General features: G+C 43.0%; 1 protein-coding gene across 1 annotated transcript in view; it reads right to left on the bottom strand.

The window, feature by feature from the left end:
- The window catches only part of LOC118078446 (cytochrome P450 2J6), a 71,934-nt gene that overhangs the window by 25,439 nt on the left and 19,791 nt on the right, over window positions 1–26,704 (bottom strand). Inside the window, exons 7-10 of the mRNA XM_060274309.1 lie at window positions 24,217–24,404; window positions 23,678–23,819; window positions 20,171–20,337; window positions 1,859–1,960 (exon numbers count right to left, since the gene is read on the bottom strand). Coding sequence (XP_060130292.1) covers window positions 1,859–1,960; window positions 20,171–20,337; window positions 23,678–23,819; window positions 24,217–24,404 — 599 coding nt within the window. The remainder of the gene's footprint in view (window positions 1–1,858; window positions 1,961–20,170; window positions 20,338–23,677; window positions 23,820–24,216; window positions 24,405–26,704) is intronic.

Raw genomic sequence — 26,704 nt, 5'->3', positions numbered from 1 at the left:
TTACTTCTCACCCCACTCCCACTCTGTCACGCCTTATCCACCATTCTTCCTTCTTCATCCACTGCTGCCTCCCCACTTCTCTAGCTGTTACACAATGCCACCCAACTACGTTTCCACTTTTCAGTGCTTTTACAATTTTTAATCCCCTTGAATTCTGATCCCAGTGTGGATCCTGCCATCCCTCTATCACTGGGGGTGGGGGTATTATTCCACACTGGTTCGTCTTTGAAAAACCTTTGAATCAAGCATGGGTCTTGTTGTCCCCCCCCTCACTGAGGGAACAATGTTCCATGCTCCTTCCTCTTCTTCTTTAGGTTCAATTGGTTGGTCCAGGACTGTTGGTTGTTCATCTTTTTTTTCTGAAATCTCTATTAAAATTAGTCCTTTTTTGGTTTCCACACAGTTCTAGTTTATTTTTCCAATATGTATAGTGTTCTGGTGCACATCACTTTTTAAATCCAAAAGCAATCTCAGGAGTTCCTCTTGAAAGTCTGTGAAGTCAGATGATATTATGTCTACTGACATCTTGCTCATCTCAGGTTTCATGGGAACAGCACAGATTGCAAGGCAGGAAATGGCGTAGTTCATATTTCCAAACTTCAACAACAGAAATTATGTCCAAACTGATTGCAAACTCACATTTTAAATTCTTTTTCATACCTTGAAACTCTTATGTACATTTATGAAAATAGCATTATCAAACTTGTTTTTCACACCCAAATATTTTATGCTCTCTTCAATACTGACCATTCACGACCTCAAAGAGGTAAACAAATTCCTTCCTATTGTGATGTCCCCTCCAGGGACCCGACTCCAGCTTCTAGGGGAACTTTCCCCAGTCCAGAATGAATATTTTTACAGGGATTTTGCTGAGTTCAACCCTTCTCCCCTTTACCCTGCCTTAGGGAGAAGGTTTTAAATCCAATTTTTGGAACTTGAAAGCTTCCTGTCAATTTTTCCGGCTTCAGGCAAATTAACTGCGTCACCGTTCTCTCAATAGGGGAGATTGACTTAACACGTGCGGAAATAATTTTTTTTAAGGGACCTTCGAGCGTGTGCAGAGAGCCCTCTTCATTCTCTGCAGCAAACCAGCTCCTATATAAAATTGGGGGTCAGCTTTGGCTTCCAACTCCACCAAGCATGTGTGAGAGAGGAGGAGGAGGAGGAAGGACTGCTGTTAAGAGAGAGAACCTAAAAGGAACTCAGGGCGCTAGTCCCTCACGTCTTCCCTTACTTTTTGAGGTAGAGATTCTGCGACCCTGCTGGAACTCACTTCCTGCCCCCTCCCCCAAGCTGCTCCGCCTCAGCCACATCTCGCCCAGCCACTGATCCATCTGCCCGCCGGGCAATCTCAACGTGTCGGCCGTGTGAGGCATCGCCGCTGCAACACGAGAAGCGGGAGCCTCGCACGAAGGCAGGGAAAGGGGCAGGGGCGATGGGAAACTTCAACCCTGATCATAAGCGTTCCCGCCCGCCGCGCCGCGCCCTCCCTCCAGCTCCCTGTCGCACCCTCCGGCAAGGCCAAGCGCGGCGGGGAACCAGAGAGCGGGACGGGAAGCTGGAGGGTGCGGCTTGGCGGGCGGGAACACCGAACTCGCGCTCCGCTGGGCTGTCCTCTGCCTCTGCCCACCAGCCCCGCCAGCAGCGCCACTCTCGCCTGCAGCTGTGCCGACCAGCCCTGCCTCTAGGGAGGGGCAGCGGCCCCCCTGCCCCACAGTGGGTACACCCCTGAAGGAGGCTTATGGCATTTACCATTTTAACTCAGGCTATTCTTCAAGCTTAAATTATCTTAATTGTTGGGGAAAATAGATAAAACAATTGCTGAAATTAGACTGAATTATCACTAAGAAATAAGTACCTTAATGAAAGTATCTTCATGATGCTTCAATCCAAACGTCCACAAGGCTCCAATGAGAGGAAGCTTAAGAGGTCCAGGAGGATATTGCCTATTTGACCACAGCTGTTTTATGAAGTACAGAATCAGAAGAACCACCAGCAGAGCAAACAAAAGTGCCCATATCTCCATCCTTTTCTTGCTGTCTCTTTCTCCTTAATCCTCTATAGGTTGCCTGGTTAGGTTCAACTCTCTTTCTTTAAGGACTTTTTGCTTTCCTCAGAGACATCAGCAGTACTCTCTGTTTTATATATGCTCAGTTATTAAAAACAAATAAACAACAAGTGTTGTGACACCATATGCAAATAGCCTTGGAATGTGATTGCAAGTCTTGTAATCCAATCAAACACTATAATCATTCTAATATGGGTCACACAAATGAGAGGATGTGTCATTAATATGAATTATAATTAGAATTCAAGCTATCTTAAGAGTGATTTCGTGACACAAATATTTGCGAAAGAATTTTGTACCAAATATTTGTAAAATAAAAAATAAATATGAGAAAAGCCCCGCTGGATCACACCAAAATCCTCTCCAGTGCAAAGAGAGGGGATTACCTCTGTTCTCCCTTGAATAGTGCACAGAGCCAAAGGAGTAATTTGAAAGAGTAATAGTCTTTCCTGCTTCTTCTTTCTGATCTATATGTACTGGATCCAACTTTTACCCAGACCCTTAGGAAAAGCAAAGTGTGTATGTATAAATTATCTCTCTCTCTCTCTCTCTCTCTCTCTCTCTCGGAGGGGGTTCATCTGGGAGAGTGAGGACTCACCCAAATGCATGGTGCCTGCTTGGAAGTGGAAGAGAAACACCCCTGAATAATTTCATTCCGTATAAAAATTAGTTCTTTTATTCATGATTTGCAGCAAGATTTTGAATCTTCTTCATTTGTCAAGGCTTCTGTCTCAAAACAGAAGGAAATGTTTGCTAATATTAAAATAGTTTAGGGAAAGAATGGGTAAGAAGCGTAGGTGCCAACTTCTATTGGATCCCCCCAATAAAATATTTTGAGGGACCTTCTCCACCCATGTTCACTATACACCTTTAGGCGCCAGGCAAAGCATTCCTTTTCAACCAGGCCTTTGCCTGACTTGATCTACATCTTATACCCTTTTTAAAAATGCTGGCTCTTTTCGGGTTTTTTTATTGGGTTGTTGGTTTTGTTTTCATTTTATGTATTTGATATGTTATGTAAACTGCCCTGAGACCATTGGGTGTAGGGTGGTATATAAATTGAATGAATGAATGAATGAATGAATAAATAAATAATGTTGACAACAATCGGGGGTGGATAAGGCCAAGAGGCTCTTCCTTTTCCTGCATTGGAGGGGAAAGGTGGAGGAAGGAGACTTGCTGACCTAGAAAGTCAAGGAGTGGTCAAAGAGAATTAAGAGAGATACATTTCCACTGTCTCACTCCCCAAAGAGATCATCATACAGGGCGACCCAAGCAGTTTGTGTGCCAAAACCTGGGCCTAAAGCGGAATTTAAATGGCTCTAAAAAATAAATTTCCTCCAAGAGCGCCAAGTGAACAAACATAATATAAGAACAGCATCAAATAAAACAATGAAAAAGGAATGAAACTGATAAAAGGTTAGTGGGATAAAAAAAGTTTTTAGGGACTGCTTAAGGACTGCAAGAAAGTGGGTCAAGCAGCATTCAAGTGTGGGGCCACCAGTGATAATGTCATTTGCCACTGGTACTCATCAAGCTGATTGACCTTAATGATGCAGATCAGACAGAACATCTAGGTCTGGTAGGTTCTAAGACCATCTTTAAGTCTCAGCTGGTTTACATGGGTAGACATAGCCTATACAAGGCCTGCCCTTATGAGTGCCTGGCTGACCTTTCTAGCTATGTGCAGGGAGTCACCCAGCAATAAATCACATAGGGTATGATTATAACTCTTGACTAGAAGATAACTATTATTAGAATAATTCGAATATTAGAAGGAGCAAGGCCTGCTCACCTGTGCCATGCCACAGCAACTCTGTTCAGTAGGTCTTGCCCCCATGAGGCAGTTGTGGAGGCTGAAGGTCTCCTCCTTGCTACAACTGTTTCTCCTCCTTCCCCAGGTCCTTTCCAAGCAATCTAAGTCTCCACTGAATCACCCTTCTCTGCTCCTCCCTCTTCATACCTCTTCTGGTCCTGGGAGACCTGTTGCAGGGGAGCCTGTTGCAGCAGGAGGGGGAGACACCCTGTCTCCTTCAATAGTCTGACTTGTCTCTGCCTCTTGGCCTCCCTCATCTCCTTCTTTTGCCTCTGCTTCTGGACTTCTCTCTGCCACAGACTCTCCCTGACTCACCACCAATCCCTGGGCTCTCAGCCTTCATCCCTTGGAAATTCCCCGGGTAGTACCTCCCACATTCCTTGGTGTTCAGCCAGTGCATGCCATCGTGCCTCAAAACCCTCAATGATCCCTGGCATTTGGACTTGTGCCCATAACATATGTTCATGACTCATGGTTCATTAGGTTTCAATGAGAAACAGAGATTGTACTAATTACAACTATCGTTACTATTTGATTGTGGGGTGGAATTTCCATGTTTGAAAGAGATTTTGATTTGATTTTTTTAATTGCACCTCCTCCATTTTGGTATTGCATATTATAGATCAGATTCTAATTTGCCATGTTGATTTGGTTGTGTGGGCCAGCTACAGGTCTTCTTAATCCTTGTAAATCTGGTTCTTGAAAGCAATGTATAATCAGGACTGCCTACATGCTGTGCTGACCCCAGTGGGTCTCTACATTTGGTTCTAGGTCATGGCATTCACCTGGGTCCCAGTGAATTGTAGAATTGTAGAGTTGGAGGGGACCTTGAGGCCATCTGTCCAATGCCCTGCAATGCAGGAATCTCAGCTAAAGCATGCATGACAGATGACCATCTGCTTAAATACCCCCAGGGAAGGAGAGCACACAATCTCCCGAGGGAGACCTTCCACTGTCAAACCGCTCTTACTGTCAGAAGGTTTTCCCATATGTTTATTTCTGAATCTTATTTTTTTGTAACATGAAGCCATTGATTTGAGTACGACCCTCCAGAGCAGGGCTGGATCTAGACATATCAAAGAAGCAATTCAGATAAACGTGTTGTATTTATTATTATTATTCAATTTTACAATTAACATTTACATTCAAATAATAGTCATAATCATAAACATATAGGAGTCTCTGAATCCTTGGACTTCCCTGAGCTGAGATTCCATGGGTCCATGTGTTCCATTGTTAATCTTTTTCAACTGCATCATATAATGTTCTCCATTTTTTCCTAAAATTCAATTCTTGCCATAGTTCTTGTTACATTACAAGTGTTGTTTTTAAGTGTTTACAGTGTTCTCCAAATGAACTTATAATTTCCCCCCATTCCTTATTAAAGTTATTCTTCTTGGTTTCTAATCTTTCCTGTCACTTTCACAATTTTGACGTAGTCCATCATCTTTATCAGCCATTCTTCTCTGGTAAGGACTTCATCTTCTTTCCTTCTCTGAGCCAAAAATATCCGCGCCGCTGTCATCACATAAATAAATAGTATTTTCTGCTCCTTTGGTATTTCTGTACCTTCTGATTTTTCCACAAAGGTTCTTTTAAACATATTTTTTCAACTCATTATATATCATTTCCAACAGATATTTGTAGCAGTTCTATACATTTTTGCTAATTTAGTAGGTGTTAGATACCAGCGATACATCATTTTCATATACCGTAGTTTTCCTTCAATGTATAGCATGCTGTGAATTTTAAATATTCCCTCCATAACATTTCCCAAGATGAGAATTGTATATTGTGCCCAATATCTCTTGCCCATTGTATCATTACTGATTTAACTTCTTCATTTTTAGTACACCATTCTATACATTTTCGAAAGTAACTTTACATTATTTTCCAGTAAATCTTTTTCCAATATTGAAATTCCTTATTAAATCCATTTCTTTTATCCATTTTGAATATATCATTTAATTGGTGATGCTGTAACCAATCATTATTTTCATTTTCATCTGTTGTTCTGCTTTTGTTAACAACTTTTTATAAATTGCTCATTCATTTTCTGCATTTAGCTTTTTCAAGGATATCGCTTCTAGTGGGTGGAGCCACCATGTTTTTTGCTGTAATAATTTTTCATATTTCTCCCATACTGCATAAATTGATTTCCTTAGCAAGTGGTTTAATAAAGTGGTTTGTGCCCTTTTGTCTTTTCATATCAAAGATATGCATGCCAACCAAATCTGTTATCATGACCCTCTAGGTCTAAAATGTTTACATCTTTTAAAAAATGCCCACTCCCTAAGCCAGCAAAGACAGGACGCCTAACATATAACCTCAAGTCAGGCAGGGAGTATCCGCCTCTTTCTTTAGCATCTGTTAATAATTTGGATTTGAACTTTGGCTTCTTTCCTTGCCAGATAAATTTAGAAATATGTTTTTGCCATTGCCTGAAATGTCCTGCTCCACTGACTATTCGTACTGATTGAAATAAAAAGAACATTCTTGGCAATGCATTCATTTTTATTACAGGTGTCCTTCCCCATTTAAACGCATTGTAAACTTCATACGGGCAAATTCCTTTGGCGAAAAATAGGACTCCGCTGCGCCATCTGGTGTCATAGTGTTATAATGCATATAAGGAGCTTAATCTTTACAAATGTACCTGAGTCACAGGAGAAAACTATTACTTCCCTTAATCTGGACACTATATTTCTGTTGATGCAGCCTAGAACAGCTTTAGCTTTTTTGTTGCTGCATCACACTGCTGACTCATGTTAAGCTTGTGGTCCACCAAGACCCCAAGTGAAAGAGACAGTGTTGTTGAAGAGAAAGTTTCAGAAAAGCAAACTTTTTTGCACTTTTATTTTTTTCAGCCCCAAGGTTGTGAAACAGGAGACATGACAATGTCTCACCAGCTTTCTGTACATGATAAAATGTACACGAGAAATGTGCTTTGCAAACTGCAAGCAGCAAGATTCATTCAGCCCAAGGCAAATTAATTTGCTCCACATCTTAACTGTTCTCAGGTCAAGAATCCAAACAGTTTTCTTGGAACATACACAAGAAAAAATGGGAATTTGCTTCCCATCATCATCATCATCATCATCACCATCATCATCATCATTATTGAATTTATATATCGTCCTATTCCTGGAGGTCTCAAGGCGGTTCACATAAAAAGATCCTTTTTGACATTCCCTGCATTACAGAGAGATGGCCTGGATGACCCTCTTGATTGTAGGGTGACAGGCAGAAAAAAGAAAGAAATTTGTCTGGATAAAAATCCAGTGTAAAAACAGCTGTGTGGGGTTTTTATTGGAAGTAACCAGCTTTTTGTCACACCCTTAGTGGGTGCCACTCTGCGGCACCTCATTTGCATACATGCAAATGAAGTGCCGTGGAGCATTGTGGGGCAGCACTTTCTGTGCTGTGCTTGCTGTGACTTGAAAGAGTGTGGGCTGAAGTTAGCCCAGGTCCAGGTCCAGGTTTCCTTCAACGGAGACAGCTGCTGCCTCGTTTTAGTCACTGCTGCCATTAAAGGAGCGGGTGAGGCAGGAGTGCAAGTGCGGGTGGCTCCGTGTGCTGCCTTGTAAATGGCCCCCTTTCCTCTGGGGTGTGTGGACGTTGACCATGCCTCCTGGGGGGGGGATCCTGGCCATGTCATTGCCAGCTAGCCAATTGGGTGGCTGGGGGGCGTGGCTGGTGTGCCCCCCCTAGCTTTGATCCTGGGTACGCCCATGATAGGATGTGTGATGCTGTATCCTGCTTCTGTTGTATGTTTTTGTTTTCCTTTGGACTTCTCTCAGCGAGAGGAGACATGTTTTCTATTGTCCTGCTTAATTCTTAGCAATTCTTAGTAGTTTAGTGCACAAACCTCAGGCTCAATCTGCTGTGTGTTTTACTCTGCAAGATTTATGGAACATGTGCCCATGCAAACAGACAAGTTCGGGTCATGAATCACGTCGGGAGGTGGCTGGAATGTTCCTGCGTTATGCCTGAGGGATTGTCGTTTCCCCCACACCAGCTCCTGACATTGCGTGTGTCCTTGGAGCGGGGCGTGCCGCCTGCTGGGGCATGGTGCCCATAATGGGGGGGTACAGTGTGTGTCCGGGGGGCGGCCGTGATGGTACCCCCCCTTCTCGATGGTGCCTGGGTAGTGCGCTCCCCCTGCCCCCTGTCCCTCCACCAGTGGTTGTAGTCCCAAAATATCTGGAGAGCCGAGTTTGCCTATGCCTGCCCTAAACACACATAACTCCCTGTGACAAATTGAAGCACTTTTAAAATGTTTATTCCTACCCGGCTGGCAAAGAGTTAACCCACCTCCAGCCTGACTGACATAGAACTCTGATGGGGGCGGGACTGTGCCCAGTTTAAAAAGGAGGGAGTGTCGGTTTGGTCAGTTAGGAGGGAGAGGGAGGAGGGTGTGGTGGCTTGTATGAAGAAAGTGAAGAGGCTAGGAAAACTTAAAGTTAAATGTTTGACTGAGTTTTTTTTTTTGTACAACTGGAACAAGGCAAATAAATACATGACACGTTAAAGAAACACTTATGCTTTTAACACAATAAAACTTCATCTCTATTTTGCCAAAAAGGTCCGTCCTTATTTGTCCAGCGAGGTACCAGGACTCACAGCCGTGGTGGCTCAAGAGAGGGCAAAACTCACCTCAGGCAGGGAGGTGGCAGTTTGTGTCCTGGAGTTACACGGAGGAGGCTTAGAAGGGAAACCTGAGGTGCCAAGAAGTTGCCAGAGTGAAAAGGGCAAACTTTTACAGTGGGGAATCAAACTGAGGGAGACCCTTTACTGTAGGCAAGAGGTTATCCCATCGGACAGCCTAGAGTTTCTTAGGGTACCAGGCCACGTAAGCTGGAAGGCTCTCCTTACTAAGAAACCCACTAGAAAAAGGGGTTTATTTTTGAGGCTGCAGGAGAAGAGGGTGGGTGTTTTCCCCTCTGGATTCCTGTGTCGCAGTGATAGTAGGAGAGAGTGGGACACCGGTTGTCACATTTTTGGTGGCAGCGTCGTGATCGAAATTCAAAGCTCACGCACCTAGCTTGGTTTGAGTCTGTCAGGATTTTCCTGTGAGGAAAATGACTCACGTAAGAAAACCCAGAGAGGCAAAAGGAGATGAAAGAACGGAAGGGGCTGAGGGAAGCCCAAGTTCTGAGGTAGAACTTATGAAACTACGAATTGAGATGGCCAGAATTGAAAGTGAGAGGGAAAAAGCTAGAATGGAAGCTGAAAGTGAGAAAGAAAAAGCTAGGATTGAAGCTGAAAGTGAGAGGGAAAAAGCTAGAATTGAAGCTGAGAGGGAAAAGATGGCATCTGAGGAGAGAATGCAGTCAGAGAAGTTAAGGGTACAATTAGAACAGGATAGAATGAAGCTTGAAGAATTACGGTTGCGATCAGAATTAACTAGGAGTCCAGTTAATAATGATAGTACCGCAATTAATTTAAAAAGATTTCCCAAATTTGGAAAAGACGATGATGTCGAATCGTTTCTATTTACCTTTGAACGTGTTTGTGTGGAATTTCAAATACCTGAGGAGAACTGGATGCTTTATTTAAGACCTCAAATTTGTGGGATACTAAGCGAAATTTATGCTGACTTGAGGGAAGAAGAGCTGTCATGTTACCAAGTATATAAGCAAAGGGTCAAGGTTCGATGTGGGCTCACGGCTGAACAAAGCAGAAAGGCTTTTCGTGAGGCAAAAAAGGAACATAAAGAGACTTATGCCCAACTAGCTAGCTGCTTAGATAAATTACTTGACAGATGGATTCAAGGGAGTGGAGTGAAGAACTTTGATGAGTTAAAACAATTAATTTGTTTGGAACAATTTTTTAAGCAAATCCCTAACAATTTACGTTGGTTCTTGAGGGATAAAAAACTGAAAACTGTGGCGGGGGTCGCCGATATCTTAGATGAACTACAAGGAGATTTCAATGAAATAGCATTCCCAAAACACTCCCAGAAGTGTTCTCCATGGAGAAACAGAGAAAATAAAGACAGGCAAGAAAATTTTCCTGTCAGGGAATCAGTTTCTGACAAGACAGGGTCAAAGAAAATCACTTGCTTTTTCTGTAATCGTGAGGGTCATGTACGTGCCAGGTGCCCCCTGCTGGTTAAGTCGCAAACTACACCTACTGCAGCTAAACAAGTAAAATTGATAATGCAGTCACAGGAAAATAGCTCGCCTCAGACAGAAGGCTCAGAGAAAGCAGACAGTCCAGCTGAGACTACTTCCAAGGTCTTGCAGGTCTGGAGGGCTGAGCAGGAGTGCAACCAAGATTACATGGAGCCAATTGAATTAAATAGTCAGTCTTTTTTAGGTTTGAGGGACACAGGAGCGGAGGTCTCACTTGTCCAATCACAATTTGTTCCAAAGGAGCAGTACCTCAAGGGTCAGTCCTATAGTTTAAAAGGCATATGGGGCCCACATTTTGAAGTCCCATTAGCTGAAGTTGAGATTACCTACAAAGGATTTTGTGGAAAATGGAGAGTAGGAATCCTAAATGAATTGGAGGTGCCCTTTTTAATAGGGAATGACCTAGCTAGTCAGAAGCACTGTATTCAGATGATAACTAGGTCACAGTCTCAAGTCACTGAGAGTAATCCTCCTGCAGTTATAGAGTCACCCATAGAGCCTGGTGAGGGCGAAGGGCTGATTAGCGTGCCAGTGGTCCAGGAGCACGGTGCCCAATTCTTGAGGGATCAAAAAGAGGATGAAACTATAAAAGAGCTGTGGGGTAAAGCACAAAGTCCTACTGCAGAAGTAACTGTGGAGAACCCCTGCTTATTTACCACCATTGAGGGAAGACTGTATAGAATTTCTAGGAGGAGGAAAACTGCTGCTGTTTGGGAAAGGAAGAAACAGTTAGTGTTGCCAAGAGCTTACCGATTGCAAGTGCTACAAATGGCACACGACGCACCCTCAGCAGCGCATCTAGGCATTAGGAAGACTAGTGATAGAATCCAAGCAAGATTTTACTGGCCTGGTATGGGCAAAGACATCAAAGCGTATTGCAAGTCCTGTGTGATCTGCCAAAAAGCAGGCAAAAGAGCGGACAAAATGCGAGGCTTGTTACAGTCTATTCCTGTAATTACTGAGCCCTTTTCCAGAGTAGGAGTGGACATCCTCGGGCCTATCTCCAGAGTCACAAAAAGCGGGAATAAATTTATTTTATGCCTCGTGGATTATGCTACGTGCTATCCAGAAGCAATACCTCTAAAGGACATTGATTCCAAGGCTGTAGCAAAAGCCCTCATATCGGTGTTCTTAAGGCTGGGATTCCCCAAAGAAATTATAACAGATTTAGGGACATCCTTCACGTCTAAGACTATGGAAGAGTTTTTAACTCTTTGTGGGATTAAGCATGTAAAAACTACGGCTTATCATCCGCAGTCGAATGGCTTGACAGAGAAATTTAATTCAACCCTGAGCCGGATGCTAAAAACCTATTCCATCAATCATCCTAACGACTGGGACGAGAGGCTGCAACACTTCTTATTCGGTTATCGCGAAGTGCCGCAGGAAAGCACGGGTTTCAGTCCTTTTGAACTCCTATTTGGACGTCAGCCACGAGGACCCCTAGACTTGATGAAAGCAGCGTGGTCGGGGGAGGAACAGATTGACAGCCCTGATGTTGTGACGTATCTACAGGAGCAGCAGAGCGACCTTCAAGAGTTACGGGAGCAAGCTGCTCACAACTTGCAGCTGGCACAGCGTCGACAGAAGCAGTGGTATGATGCACACGCAAGAGACAGATCTTTCCAGCCCGGTGACAGTGTGCTCGTGTTAAGAACAAGACGTCGAAAGAAGTTGGAGATGTCGTGGGACGGTCCCTTCAAAGTGGTCGAGAGGATATCTGCGGTGAACTATTTAGTAGAGTTAGATGGGGAAGGGAACCGATGTAAAAATTTTCATGTAAACTTGCTAAAACCTTATTTTGACAGAAATAAGTTGGTGTTACAAGTAAAGGGGAAGGTGACACAAGGAATTCATTTAACTGGGTGGGGAGAGCTGCGTAATGGCACAACTCTAGCAGAAGTGTCATTCGATGAAAATCTGACCCCAGAGCAAAAGGAGCAGTTAAAAATAGTCCTTGCTCAGTTGGCTCAGATCTTCTCCAACATCCCAGGGAGGACCAGCCTAGCAACTTATAAAATAGACACGGGGTAAGCACATAAGTGGGAAGGAAAACATCATAGCGGATGCTTTATCCGAGTATTTTTGGGAGGTATAGGATGGTGCAAATTATTATAGGAAACGGTGGTAACCCTAGCAAAACATTTGTGCTAAGGCGTTATAATCTAACACATGCCACACAAGGTTTATCTGTGGACAAGTTCATGAGATGTTAATTTAGTTGACTTTGTAATATGAGTGTTATAGAATGCATTGAAGTATTTTTAACCCCAAGCCCATTGCTTTGGCATTGCTCTAGTTAGTTAAGAGCAAGCCGACGCAATGTCTTTGTGGTGGGGGGAGATATGTGACAAATTGAAGCACTTTTAAAATGTTTATTCCTACCCGGCTGGCAAAGAGTTAACCCACCTCCAGCCTGACTGACATAGAACTCTGATGGGGGCGGGACTGTGCCCAGTTTAAAAAGGAGGGAGTGTCGGTTTGGTCAGTTAGGAGGGAGAGGGAGGAGGGTGTGGTGGCTTGTATGAAGAAAGTGAAGAGGCTAGGAAAACTTAAAGTTAAATGTTTGACTGAGTTTTTTTTTTGTACAACTGGAACAAGGCAAATAAATACATGACACGTTAAAGAAACACTTATGCTTTTAACACAATAAAACTTCATCTCTGTTTTGCCAAAAAGGTCCGTCCTTATTTGTCCAGCGAGGTACCAGGACACAGCCGTGGTGGCTCAAGAGAGGGCAAAACTCACCTCAGGCAGGGAGGTGGCAGTTTGTGTCCTGGAGTTACACGGAGGAGGCTTAGAAGGGAAACCTGAGGTGCCAAGAAGTTGCCAGAGTGAAAAGGGCAAACTTTTACAGTGGGGAATCAAACTGAGGGAGACCCTTTACTGTAGGCAAGAGGTTATCCCATCGGACAGCCTAGAGTTTCTTAGGGTACCAGGCCACGTAAGCTGGAAGGCTCTCCTTACTAAGAAACCCACTAGAAAAAGGGGTTTATTTTTGAGGCCGCAGGAGAAGAGGGTGGGTGTTTTCCCCTCTGGATTCCTGTGTCGCAGTGATAGTAGGAGAGAGTGGGACACCGGTCGTCACACTCCCCCTCCCTGGAAGACATTTGAACTGTAACTGTGTATGTGTATCCAGAATGGGAAAAGACATTCTGGGCCTGTCTGACCCAGAAACTGAATAGCTAGAGCCCAACAACCTACCTCTTGAAAGACTGACTGCTGTGACTAAAGGTTTAAAAGAGCAGCAGTTACTGCTCTCCTTGAGAAAAGCACTGAGACACCACTTAGTGGGTTTTGGCATGCAGTTTTTAGACTTTCCTGTCTTCCAAGAGCAGGTAACGTTTGGCTTACCAACACAAGGCTTATCAAATGAAGGTGTTGTAAGCAAAAATTCACAGGTGCAAAGTGGAATCATAGAATCATAGAGTTTGAAGAGACCACAAGGGCCATCCAGTCCAACCCCCTGCCAAGCAGGAAACACCATCAAAGCATTCCTGACAAATGGCTGCCAAGCCTCCCCTTAAAGACCCCAAAGAAGGAGACTCCACCACACTCCTTGTGAGCAAATTCCACTGTCGAACAGCTCTTACTCTCAGGAAGTTCTTCCTAATGTTTAGGTGGAATCTTCTTTCTTGTAGTTTGAATCCATTGCTCCATGTCAGCAGAAAACAACCTTTCTTCCTCCTCTGTATGACATCCATTTATATATTTGAACATGGCTATCATCTCACCCCTTAACCTTCTCTTCTCCAGGCTAAACATGCCCAGCTCCCTAAGCCGTTCCTCATAAGGCATTGTTTCCAGGCCTTTGACCATTTTGGTTGCCCCCTGCTGGACACGTTCCAGCTTGTCAGTATCCTTCTTGAACTGTGGTGCCCAGAAGTGGACACAGTACTCCAGGTGAGGTCTGACCAGAGCAGAATACAGTGGTACTATTACTTCCCTTGATCTAGATGCTATACTTCTATTGATGCAGCCCAGAATTGCAGTGGCTTTTTTAGCTGCTGCATCACACTGTTGACTCATGTCAAGTTTGTGGTCTACCAAGATTCCTAGATCCTTTTCACATGTACTGCTCTCCAGCCAGGTGTCACCCATCCTGTATTTGTGCCTTTCATTTTTTTTTTTTTTTTTTTGCCCAAGCGTAGAACTTTACATTTCTCCCTGTTGAAATTCATCTTGTTTGTTTTGGCCCAGTTGTCTAATCTGTTAAGGTCATTTTGAAGTGTGATCCTGTCCTCTGGGGTATTAGCCACCCCTCCCAATTTGGTGTCATCTGCAAACTTGATCAGGATGCCCTCAAGCCCATTATCCAAGTCATTGATAAAGATGTTGAATAAGACTGGGCCCAAGACACAACCCTGTGGCACCCTACTAGTCACTTCTATCCAGGATGAAGAGGAGCCATTGATGAGCACCCTTTCATTTCGGTCAGTCAGCCAGTTACAAATCCATTGAATGGTCGCAGTGTCTAGCCCACATTTTATCAGCTTCTTTACAAGAATATAATGGGGCATCCTGTCAAAGGCCTTGCTGAAATAAAGATACGCTACATCCACAGTGTTCCCTTCATCTACCTATTTTTCAGAAACCCATGCTGACTTTTAGTGATCACAGCGTTCCTTTCTAGGTGCTCACAGACCGTTTGCTTAATGATCTGCTCTAGAATCTTTCCTGGTGTTGATGCCAGGCTGACTGGGCGGTTATTGTTTGGGTCATCTCTTTCCCCCTTTTTGAAAACAGGGACAACATTTGCCCTCCTCCAGTCTGCTGGAACTTCGCCTATTCTCCAGGAATACTCAAAGATTACTGCCAGTGGTTCAGAAATCACCTCTGCCAGTTCTTTTAATACTCTTGGATGTAGTTCATCTGGCCCTGGAGACTTGAATACATCTAAACTAGCCAAGTATTCTTGTACTACCTCCTTACTTATTCTGGGCTGTGTTTCCCCTGCTGAATCATCTGCTTCATATTCTTCAGGTCGGGCATTGTTTTCTTTTTTGGAGAAGACTGAGGCAAAGAAGGCATTGAGGAGTTCGGCCCTTTCTCTGTCCCCTGTTCGCATTTAACCATCTTCTCCTCTGAGTGACCCCACTGTTTCCTTGTTCTTCCTTTTGCTACGGATATACCCATTAAAGCCCCTTTTGTTGCTTTTAACCTCTCTAGCAAGCCTGAGTTCATTCTGTGCTTTAGCTTTTCTGACTTTGTCTCTACACGTGCTGGCTATTTGTTTGAATTCCTCTCTGGTGGTTTCCCCCTTTTTCCATTTTTTGTACATATCCCTTTTAAATCTTAACTCAGTTAAAAGTTCTTTATATAGCCACCCTGGCTTCTTTAGATAGTCACCCTGGCTTCTTTAGGCACCTTCCATGTTTCCGTCTCATTGGTATTGCCTGAAGTTGTGCTTTTAATATCTCCCTTTTAACAAACTCCCAACCATCATTAATGCCCTTCCCTTTTAGTATTTCTGTCCATGGGATCTCACCAAGCGTTTCCCTAAGTTTTCTGAAGTAGGCTTTCTTAAAGTCTAGAATTTGAGTCTTGGTATGCTTGGTTGCTCCTTTCTGCTGTATAATAAACTCCAGAAGAGCATGATCACTCCCACCTAATGATCCTGCCACTATTGGTTAGGACCAGATCTAAAATGGCTGATCCTCTTGTTGGTTCTCCCACTTTGTGGACAATGAAATTGTCTGCAAGGCCAGTGAGGAATCTGTTCGACCTTATGCTCTTGGCTGAATTTGACATCTAACAAATATCAGGATAGTTGAAATCCCCCATTACTACTATCTCACTTCCTTTTGAATGCTTGGCCACCTGTTCCAGGAAGGCATCATCTATGTCCTCAGTTTGGCTTGGGGATCTATAGTAAACTCCCACAATGAGATCACTGTTATTTTTCTCTCCTTTAATTTTAACCCAGATACTCTCAATTTGGCTTTGGAGTTTTAAATCCTGGATCTCTTCACAGGTATACACACCTCTGACATATAACGCCACTCCTCCTCCTTTCCTGTTTGGTCTATTACAACATTCCAATCATGAGTATCATCCCACCAGGTTTCAGTGATGCCTCTGTTACCCCTTGCCCTGCTCCGAGTCAGAAGTCTGCCAAATAAAATGACTATTAAATAAAACACCTATTATGTCATATTTAGTTTGCTGTACCAAGAGCTCAAGTTCATCTTGTTTATTTCCCATGCTCTGTACATTAGTATACAGACATTGAAGACCATTGATCATCCTCCCAACCTCTTATTGAAGGATTTTTTCCTCCCACCACAAGGTTTGTGTGCTGTTTGCTCCATTTGGTCCCTGACATTTGGATGATCATCTTCAGCACTTGATAGACTCCTACCTTCCGGACCACTGTCTCCTTCCCCCACATAATTCAGTTTAAAGCCCTCCTGATGAGGTTTTTGAGATTCTTGGCAAAAACATTCCTCCCAACCCTTGTGAGGTGCAGCCCATCACTTGCCAGAAGTCCATCTTCAAGAAACTGCTGACCGGTATCTAAGAATACAAACCGTTCCTTCTTGCATCATTTGCGAAGCCAGTTGTTCACTTCCCCTATTTTACCCTCTCTCCCTGGGCCACGTCGTTCAACTGGGAGGACAGATGAGATGACAATTTGTGCATTTAATTGCTTCAGCTTCCTGCCCAGAGCCTCATAATCACTTTTGATCTTCTGGAGGCTATGGCTTGCAGTGTCATTGGTTCCCAAATGGACCAAAAGGAAGGGGTATTTGTCAGTGGGTTTTATGATTCCTTGCATCCGTTCTGCCACATATTCAGAATTTTGAGTTGGAAATTTTCACCAATGAAAGTTCTTTTTGGAAAATATTTAATGAACTGTAGAAAAAAGTTAAATTTAATGAACTGAACTTTGAGACAAAGTTGTGCCAGGAAGTTCAACAGACATGGATCAAGGGGTAAATCTGTATGAACATCCTTTACTGTGCTGAGTTTAAGTTGCTGGTTTCTGGGATTGACTTTAAAATCTTCTTACTACCCTCTAGTGCCACCTGCTGGCCATGACTGAGCCCATAACCTTTGTTAGCTATTTGTGATATATATATAAAAAGTCTTACACAAATAGTGAAGATATATCTTTACTTGTCAGGCTGGCAACAGTTAAAGAACAAGCATTATTTGCATATTAATTAATGAATGCAATATGTTTCTCTCCCTTGAACCCGAGAGAGGGTTCTGGCACAACAGCCTGCTGTGAACTGTAAATTCACTCTTTCCTCCCACCCATCCAACTGAATGTGTTCGAAATGATACACTGATTGAGAGCAGGGTATAAGGAAAGAGGCGCAGAGTCTTCACATGCTTAAAATTTCAGGGCCGATTTCTAGCATTTCTGCTTAGAGGGTCACAGGATAAGATAGAAATATCTGCCCATTCTTATCCTGGAGAAGAGGAGACTGGGAGGAGATATGAGAGCCACCTTCAAATTCTCAAGGGTGTCCTTTGGGAGAGGGAGCAAACTTGATTTCTTCAGCTCTGGAGGGCACAACCTGAAGCTGTTGTGTTTGCTGTGATTTTCCATCTTGATTTTGGGGGGAAATAGTGACTCCCTAAAGTCACTCCAAGTTGTGTGCAGACTCCTTTCTCTTCCAACTCTATCTCTTCCAGCTTAGGATGTCACTTCATCTCTTCATCCATGGCTTCCTTCCACTCCTCCAACATCACAACTGCGTCATTTGGCTGTTTCAATCCTCCAGACACTTTTTGTTTCTTCTTCATTACAACCTCTGTTGCCTCCAGCTCCACCATTTCATCCTTCTGTTCTGGCAATCATTCATCCATATTGTTCTCCAAAGTCTCTTTGCTCTCTATTATTTCACTTTTCATTTCATTCTTGTCAGGGGAACTCCCTACAGAGAGCCCCCACCAGTCATCCTTACCAGCACTTCGCATGTGCGCCCACACACAGGGCTAAGGGGCAACGTTTTTGGGTGCCCCGGCTTTTATGCTGGTCTAAGAGCCGGAAGAAGCCATTGCTGGGTTCTGAATCGGACTAGGCAGTCATGCTTTCTGTTCTCTCTGCACTGTAAATAATATGCACAATAAAACTCTTAAAGATAGAGCATCCTGGAGCGTCTTTACTCGAGAGTAGTCGCAACAACCCCCTGACAATTCTTCTGTATAGTTAGCTTTTGGCTGGTTGCTTCTGTACCCATCTCTGCTGTTTCTCTTTGTTACTACACACACACACAGTTATGTACTGAGCTGAATCCTAAAACAATAGGATCCAGAATCAGCAGTCTGATTGGTCCGCAGGAGCCACCCAATCCAACTCCAGGTGCAAGTGAATCCGCAAGCTGATTGGCCTGCAGGAGCAGCCAATCAGGCTGCTGGCAGAAGTCAATCCACAACCTGATTGGCCCACAGGTGTAGCCCTGAAGTAGCCAATCATGCAAGGCCCATTGTGTAAATAATGTATATAAGCAGATGTTTTTGGGGAAAGAGCCATTCTTCCCTTCTTCTCCTTTGAAGACTATGAGCTGAATAAAGAGCATGAAATTCACTCTCAACTCACACACACACACACACACACAGACAGTGCTGTGAGAAGTGAGGTTACAGGGAACCAGGTAGAGGGCCTTCTTGGTAGTGGTGCCCACCATAGCTGCCAAGTTATCCCTTTTTTTAAGGGAAATTCCCTTATGCTGAATAGGCTTCCTCGTGAGAAAAGGGAAAACTTGTGGACGCCCTCCCATCAGATGTCAAGGAAATAAACAACTATCCGACTTTCAGAAGATATCTGAAGGCAGCCATGTTTAGGGAAGTTTTTAATGTTTGAAGTTTTATTCTGTTTTTAATGTTCTATTGAAAGCTACCCAGAGTAGGGGGTATGCAGGGGTACACATGCCCCTAAACATTTTGTGAATCTTTGTACTTTTGTCCATTTATTGTATTTATTTTTTACCAATTTTCTTGAGTCAAAATGAGAGTACCCCTAAACATTTTTAAAAGAAAATTAGCACTGCTTACATTGGTCCCTTGACTTACGAGGTACTCGACTTACGAAATTTCGAGTTACCAATGAAAAAAATGGCCACACACATTTTTTTCGACATCTGAAAGGAAAACCGTTGCGGTTTAGATGGGGTTTTCTCGACTTACGAATTTTAGATGTGGTTTACTCGACTTACGAATGCATTCCTATGGGAAACCACATTTTTCGACTTACAATTTTTTTGACCTACGAATGTGCATTCGGAACGGATTAAATTCGTAAGTCGAGGGACCACTGTATTTTTCTCAGTGTTCCTCCACCCCTCCATTGTTCTAGGGTCTGCTAGAGGTTAAAGCCACAGTTATCTCAGTTTCCTCCATCCCCATTTTACTCAAACTTCTGTCATTGAAGGAAAGGATAGTGGAAGTCAGGGGAATATCTGTTTCAAACTTCTCCCATTCCTTAAATGTGATAAAGGATGTGAAGGCTTCAAATATTCCATTGTACCTCCACACAATGTATTTCACTCCTGATACCATGTGTGGTCCTCAACATGAAGCTCCAGGTTAAATGTACTGATTTAGAAGAGATATTTTATTAACAAGCACACATGTGCAGTATCCATCAAAGAAACTTAACTTTCTTCAACTGGACAAGGGGACAGTATTGTTCTTAGGAGTCTGCTCATTTCAAAGATACAATAACATATCTCAGCATGGGGTGTGTGTTGTAAGGGGGCTGCAGAAGAGGGAGAGAGGAGGAGGTGTGGGAATGTGTGTGTAAGGGAGATTTGAGAAAAGTAAGGAGGAGGGGAAAAGGGAGTGAGAGTAAGAACGGGGATGCAAAGAAAGGTGCCAAAGAGGAGAGAGTAAGGAGGGATGGGGATGGAGATGGAGATGAAAGCAGGGACATGAAAGGGCCTAAAGGAAAGGAGGAGATGGGGTGATGGGGGAAATGGGTGCAAAGCAGAGCTGCAGAAGATAAGAGAGAAGTGGCTTCAGAAATGGAGCAGCAAAGGTGAAAAGAGACCTCAGAAGTTGCATGGGATGAGACGGGGAAGGGAAGGGGAAATGCTAGGAGGTTCATGTGTCAGGAGTGGCAAAGGGGTCACCGAGTGGAGGAAGCAGGGGTGCAGCCCCTAATATTTTCATATTTTATTATGTGTTGCAACGGGGAACTGCACAGAGTTTATAAGGATAGGGATGTGTTGTAGCCCCTATTGTAGCCTCTTGATTGAGTTCTTTGACTCCTTCTGGCAGCTGGAACCTGAATGCCCTCAGCAGGCTGGTCAGGAAGATGAATATTTCAATCTTTGCCAGCTGCATTCCCAAACAAATGCGAGCCCCTGAAGAAGAGATAAGAAGAGGGCAGCAAGTGAGAAATAATTTACTTTCCCATGTTTATTGTTTTGTAGTTATAAACATTCTCCATAATACTTTGGAAACATAGACATAGGATAGTGAAATCATCAAGGCTACTGTCAATTTCCTAGCCTGGTCAGCGCTAAACTTTCTTTCTTCTTGTTATACGTACATTTTGTTCTGTAATTGGGAGTTCCCTATCTCAAATCAAGGAAGATACACTGAGGAAGGGGACAGCTTGAAAATGAAGGACTAGACACTGGGAGAAGAGGATCTAGGTCCCAAATGGGAGATGGGAGGGCTCACATTTCTGTGTGCAGAATAAGGGTGAATATTTATTTAATTTTGATAGAGGTAATTTGCTTTCCTTTCATTTCTTCCTTTCCTAATCTTTTTTCTATTTTCCCTTATAGATTAGTATGATATTTATTGTGTCTCACGTATAAAACTTGCAATAAAACTTGATTTTTAAAAATGAAAGGAAAACTTTTGTCAACTGTCCAAATCAGCAATGCAGAAAGGGGTTAAGACCATGGAGTAAACTGTCCTGCCAGGTTTTCTTCTCCTTGGTAGGAATTAGACTTATTGTTCTCCCTCAGGCCAACTGACAAGCTCATTGGGTCTATATGTGTCTTGTATGATATAATTAGGGTAACCCGATTGATGAGAGCTTTTCCTAGCTAATTAGCTGCATTTCTGTAGTCTCTCTTGTCAGTAGCATTCCTTTTCAATCCATAGCTGTCCACTTTCGGATTTGAAAATAAGGGATCAGCAGCCTCACCTGTCCCAGGGACAGTCTACGGTATATCTAACAATCCAGGATAGCAGCGGGAATAAGGGAATTTCCAGCCCAAAAAAAGGGAAAGTTGACAGCTGTGGCTTGGAATAAGGGAGTTTCCCACAAAAAAGGGGAGGGTTTCAATCTGATTAACTGTCCATACGGTAAATTCCTTATCAAATGAGAAGGATGACTGGAAGAGTAATGAAGTAGGGAGAAACGATCTGTTGGTTTCTTGTAAGGTTACTGACAAGAGAGACTACAGAAATGCAGCTAATCAGCTAGGAAAAGCTCTCATCAATCGGGGTTACCCTAATTATATCATACAAGACACGTATAGACATGTAGACAGTTGTAACCGGGAAGATTTACTTGAAACACGGTCTGATAGTTTTAACAACAGAAAACCTACCCGCCTGGTCATGGGGATGGATTTCACACCCTTGGCTAGCCACATTAGAAACATTATATATTGTGGAAGATATCCCTGGGTGCAAAGAGCCCCCCCCCTTTAGGGTTGAGAAAGAAAGGAACTTTACGTAACCAATTGGTTAAGGCTGATTGTTTGGAACCACCATCTACTATCACTAAAGGCCATTATAGATGCGTTTCATGTAATATGTGCCCCTACAGTCTGCAAGTGAAAGAGATCAAGAGTGAACACATGCGGTTCACCTTTAAAATTAACTCTATGACAACTTGCAACTCTAAGAATTTTGTTTATTGCATACGGTGCCCTTGCAACAAATTTTATATAGGAAGCACTACACGACCATTAAAGCTATGCATAGGGGAACATAGATCACACATCCGCAATAAAGTAATGGAAGCTCCTCTTACATCACATTTTTTTTACAAATGAAGCACAGTGACTCTGATTTAATGTTCTTTGGCATTTGGCAGTATACACCTAAGAAATACCACAAGCAGGATATTTTAAAAATATTAAGACAACAAGAAACTAAAGTGATTTTTATGTTTAAGACATTACAACCGGACGGTTTAAATTCAGATCTTGACCTTTCTGTATTCATTTAAACTAACACACCAGCAGTATAACACAGAGAAATAGTAGAGATACTGCAAGTACTAATATCCTTCTGGGCCCTCCCTAATTGTCATCAGCAATTGTTATCACCTGTGAACCAATCCCTTGTATATATGTGTGATCCAAACACAGTATTTTTGCTTAGTCAATACATGCTCAAACTAAAAAAAACACTAAACATAAGAAATGTAAGTACTAATTTATATGTACATGCATTTTAGAAATTGTACTATGGGGACCCAGGTGGCGCTGTGGGTTAAACCACTGAGCCTAGGGCTTGCTGATCAGAAGGTCGGCGGTTCAAATCCCTGTGATGGGGTGAGCTCCCATTGCTTGGTCCCAGCTCCTGCCAACCTAGCAGTTTGAAAGCACATCAAAGTGCAAGTAGATAAATAGGAACCGCTATAGCGGGAAGGTAAACGGCGTTTCCATGTGCTGCTCTGGTTCTCCAGAATCGGCTTTGTCATGCTGGCCACATGACCTGGAAGCTATACGCCGGCTCCCTTGGCCAATAATGCGAGATGAGCGCGCAACCCCAGAGTCGGTCATGACTGGACCTAATGGTCAGGGGTACCTTTACCTTTACCTTTTTACTATTTATCTAAATAATAATTAGGATTTGTGTTACCAGTGAACATGTAAATGTATCAAAGATGTATGAGAAAACTCTCTGGAATAAGAAATTGAGCATTGTGGCCTAAGCCAAGATAAGAGGTTTCATATGAATTGTAAGGACTGTCCCGCCTTTGACATTTGTTTGTTTAGATGTCCGTTAGTAATTTAGTTCGAATAATAATAAGAATTGGTTTATACCACCAGTGAATGTATTAAACATAACAGAAAGCAGAAAGAGAAATTACTGCAGAAGCCCGAAACTCTTCATGGGCAAAACAGGTGACAAACACCGGCAGCCTGTCTAATCTGTGTGCACTCTGGTTGATACTTGGTTCGACCTGTTGCTACTTTGCTGACCGCTACAGGAGCCTGACGAACAGAGCCTCAAAGACTATAAAGACTGGTTTCACCTTTTGGTATTTATTTGTATATGTTATCTGCTTTTGGCATCTGGTTTTAGCTTCTGTTTCAGCGTTTGTATATTGTTCTCTTATTGTTCTCTTTTTGTACTAATAATACTAGATTTAATCTTGTGCCCCTGTGTGCTGCTTGTATTGGATTGGACTTTTGAAGAAATTGGCAGCATTAGCCCATTATTTTAGTATTTCTCTCAGGGACAAGGCAGGGGTGGCAAATGTAGGGAGGTCCAGATGGAGGCCCCATAGATGTATGTGCATGTGTGGGTCCCAAGCCACCAACATAGAGCTCCCCTTAATTTGCCACTGCCTTCCCCATTCTGCTGACTAGCAGTGCCACTCAAGCCAGAACGAAGCTGCTTCTGCTCTGGCCCACTCCCTCATGTGCTGCTGCTGATGTCATTTCCTGGAAGTAGACCAGTAAGCACATCTACAGATCACAAGATAGCTTGGTCTTCTGTGTTTACCTGCACCAAATGGAAGATACTCTTCTCGAGCCACATATTGCCCATCCTTGTCCAAAAAATGATTTGGGTTGAACTCTGAAGGTGTCTCCCATCGTGTTGGATCAAGAAGAACAGAGCGCAGATCAGGAATAATAATAGTCCCCTGCAAAGAAGAAACAATTGACTTGGAATGCATTCAGATCAAAACTTCTTTTTTATTGTCCCACAGTATACCAAGACTAATCATTGCAGAGACTGATCTGAATTATTATTATTATTGGGGTGGGTGGCTTTGTATACATCACTGTAAAAACTTTCTGTACAGGCAGGAACACAGGAGGACCTCTGTCCACTACATGCTCCTCCCCTGCCTCAAAGGCCCCATGGAGTGGCACTTGCCGATGGTGAAAAATGTCTGCAGGTGGAGCTCCTGCTCTTGCCCTTCAGATTTTTGACTAGACAGGAAGTTCCTGTATGGCTGGCTGCATCTCTCAATATGAAACCTTTTGCTGCTCTTTGTTCTTGGGCTACAGGAGTGCAGCTGTATCACACTTTTATACCTTGGGAATGAGAAAACCACACAGCTTCACATCCTTTGTACATTGCCTAGGCAACCCCAAAAGAATGGCATATTTGAAGCGCTGCATTTCATGAATCACAGCATTGGTGTAGGGCAGTTTCTTCTTATCTTGATAGCAGATTGAGTGAGCAGAACCTATGACATCTTCAATTTCCTTGTGCATTTTATCTGAAGAGAATGATGGAAACAGAAGGATTATTGTGGATACTGCATTTTATTTCAGGTGGACATTTATTTCCCTTGAACATATTCCATAAATCTCTGTGAATACATCCTAGTTTCTTGCATTTTTAGCTCACCTAGTCCTCCAAGGAGCTCAAGTGAGTGTGCATGGTTCTTCCCCACTCTAGATTCCAGGTGTGAAATGTTTGAAAGCTAATCTCAGTTGTTTCTGGGTTATCAGAGCTGGCTGGATTTGCTGAAGGACTGGGGTCAAAGGCTGTCTGGTGTGTGTGTGTGTGTGTGTGTGTGTGTGTGTGTGTGTGTGTGTGTATTCTCCACCCCTGGCCCTCAATATTTCCTACTTAGTTTCATTGATCCTCAGTTCCTCACCTGATCTTTGTTTTTTTAAAAAATGTATTTATTAAAGATTATCTTTTTTAAAAAAATTAATTTTTATTGAATTTTATCAGGAAATACAGAAATACAGAAAAAAGAAAAAAGTATACAAAACCAGTTCAACCTCTCTTATCCCCCCCCAATTTTTCACATTTCAAAAACAGTTAAAAATAAGAAAAACAGAAATAGAAAAAAACATCAGTAAAAATAAAAATAAAAATAAAATAACACCATTCTATAACTTCTAGACTAAACCTTTTGGACTTCCCCATTTCCCCTTCTTGAGTTCTAATTCTTAAAATAGTTCTTGCAGTTTCCAAATCTAACATCACATTCTTTTTCTAAATTTTAACTCCTTTATTGGTAATAACCATTCTTTTTATGTTTTAGCTTCATTATTTCTAACAACCTTTCTCCAAAATTGCTATTATTTAACTAATCTCTATCCCTTACCCAAAAATGTTTAAACTTAACGTCCAAATATTTTGCCCATTTATTCCCACCCTCACAACAAGGACCCACCCCCCTTTCCCTGAAGTCGGTGTCTCCAGATACATCAGCCAGATCCTTAATACAATCCTTAATACATTCCGAGGTCAGACCATATTACATCAAACAATACCAAATAATCCAAGACTCCCTCAACCCACCCCTAGTCTGTCCCAATCCAGCTTTTGCCGAACTCTTACCCCCCTCTTCCGTAATCCCAGCACTTTATATCCTTTCTCATTGTCATTCTCTTTCTGCACCCCACCTGTTTGCATCTTCCCCTCTCTCACTGGGGTATTGGCCTTTCTACTTTCTTTTTTGGGGTGCCTTTGTATTCCCGCCCTACCCTGTTTCACCTCTCTCACCAGTGAAACAGTGGTTTCTCCTTGTTTCCCTCCCTGTTCCACCTCTCCCACCGGTGGAACAGTATTTTTCTCACAAATTAAGTCCATTAGTTCAGCATATTGTCCTTCAATGTTGCATTTCTCCACTTCTGGATTTTCTACATAAGACACACCAACGCAGTCCTGCTCCTCCAGTCTTTTTTCTTCTCCCTTCTCTTGTTTTTTAAGTTCAATTAGTTCCTCTGTTTCAAGGTCTGGTGCAAATCCTTCCACAGTCTCATCTCTCAAGAGGCATATATCAAGTTTGGAGATACTCACATCCTTTGTCAGTTCCACAATTGTTTTCAATATTAAATCCCACTGTGTGTCTTCCTCTCTGTCCTCCAGAACCTTCTCTCCCAGTCCTCTGCCGGAATCCTCCTCCTCCTCCACTGCAGATAGGCAGTGGAGTTGGGTTTTTTTGTCCAATATAGAAGGAGAAGCAAAGTTCTAATCCAACTTGGTCAGAATCTCTCCCTTAACTCTTTCTCCCCCCCCCCACAAAGTCAGTACTGAGCAGCCTTGAACAAAACAAATCCTCTTTATCTGTTTACAGCTCTCAGTCTCTCACACTCAGCCAGACACATTCCATTGTATTGGCTGATCCTTCCTTTGACCCGACTCCAAGTTCACAGGGGGCTTTTCTCATGTTGAATCTCAGTCTTTTGCAGAGATTGAATGCACAATTTACCTTTCCCTTTACTCTGCATCAGGAAAAAGTTCTTTTTGGCAGTATTTCTGGGTTCTCCAAGCTTACTGCCTTATTTTGTACTCAATGGGGGGGGGCTGACTTCCTTTTTGCTCCACCTCCCAATGCCGAATTCTTAGTCCCAATTAATTAATTTCCACTTACTTCATCCAAATTGTGACTTTTGTCAGGAAGAATCCACTGCTTACAGGCAGAAGGCTTGCGGCATCGCTTCACGGAGGTAACGATGGTGCCCAAAATGGCTACCACGACTGCCACTCCGCTGGCTCTCGGGGGCTCTTCCGAGCTTCCCGGGCAGCTGAGGAGTCGCGTATGGAGCTCCGCCGGGC

The sequence above is a fragment of the Zootoca vivipara genome, chromosome 5 (genome assembly GCF_963506605.1).
Source record: "Zootoca vivipara chromosome 5, rZooViv1.1, whole genome shotgun sequence".
NCBI classification, from domain to species: Eukaryota; Metazoa; Chordata; class Lepidosauria; order Squamata; family Lacertidae; genus Zootoca; species Zootoca vivipara.
This window is presented reverse-complemented; position numbering and strand designations above follow the sequence as displayed.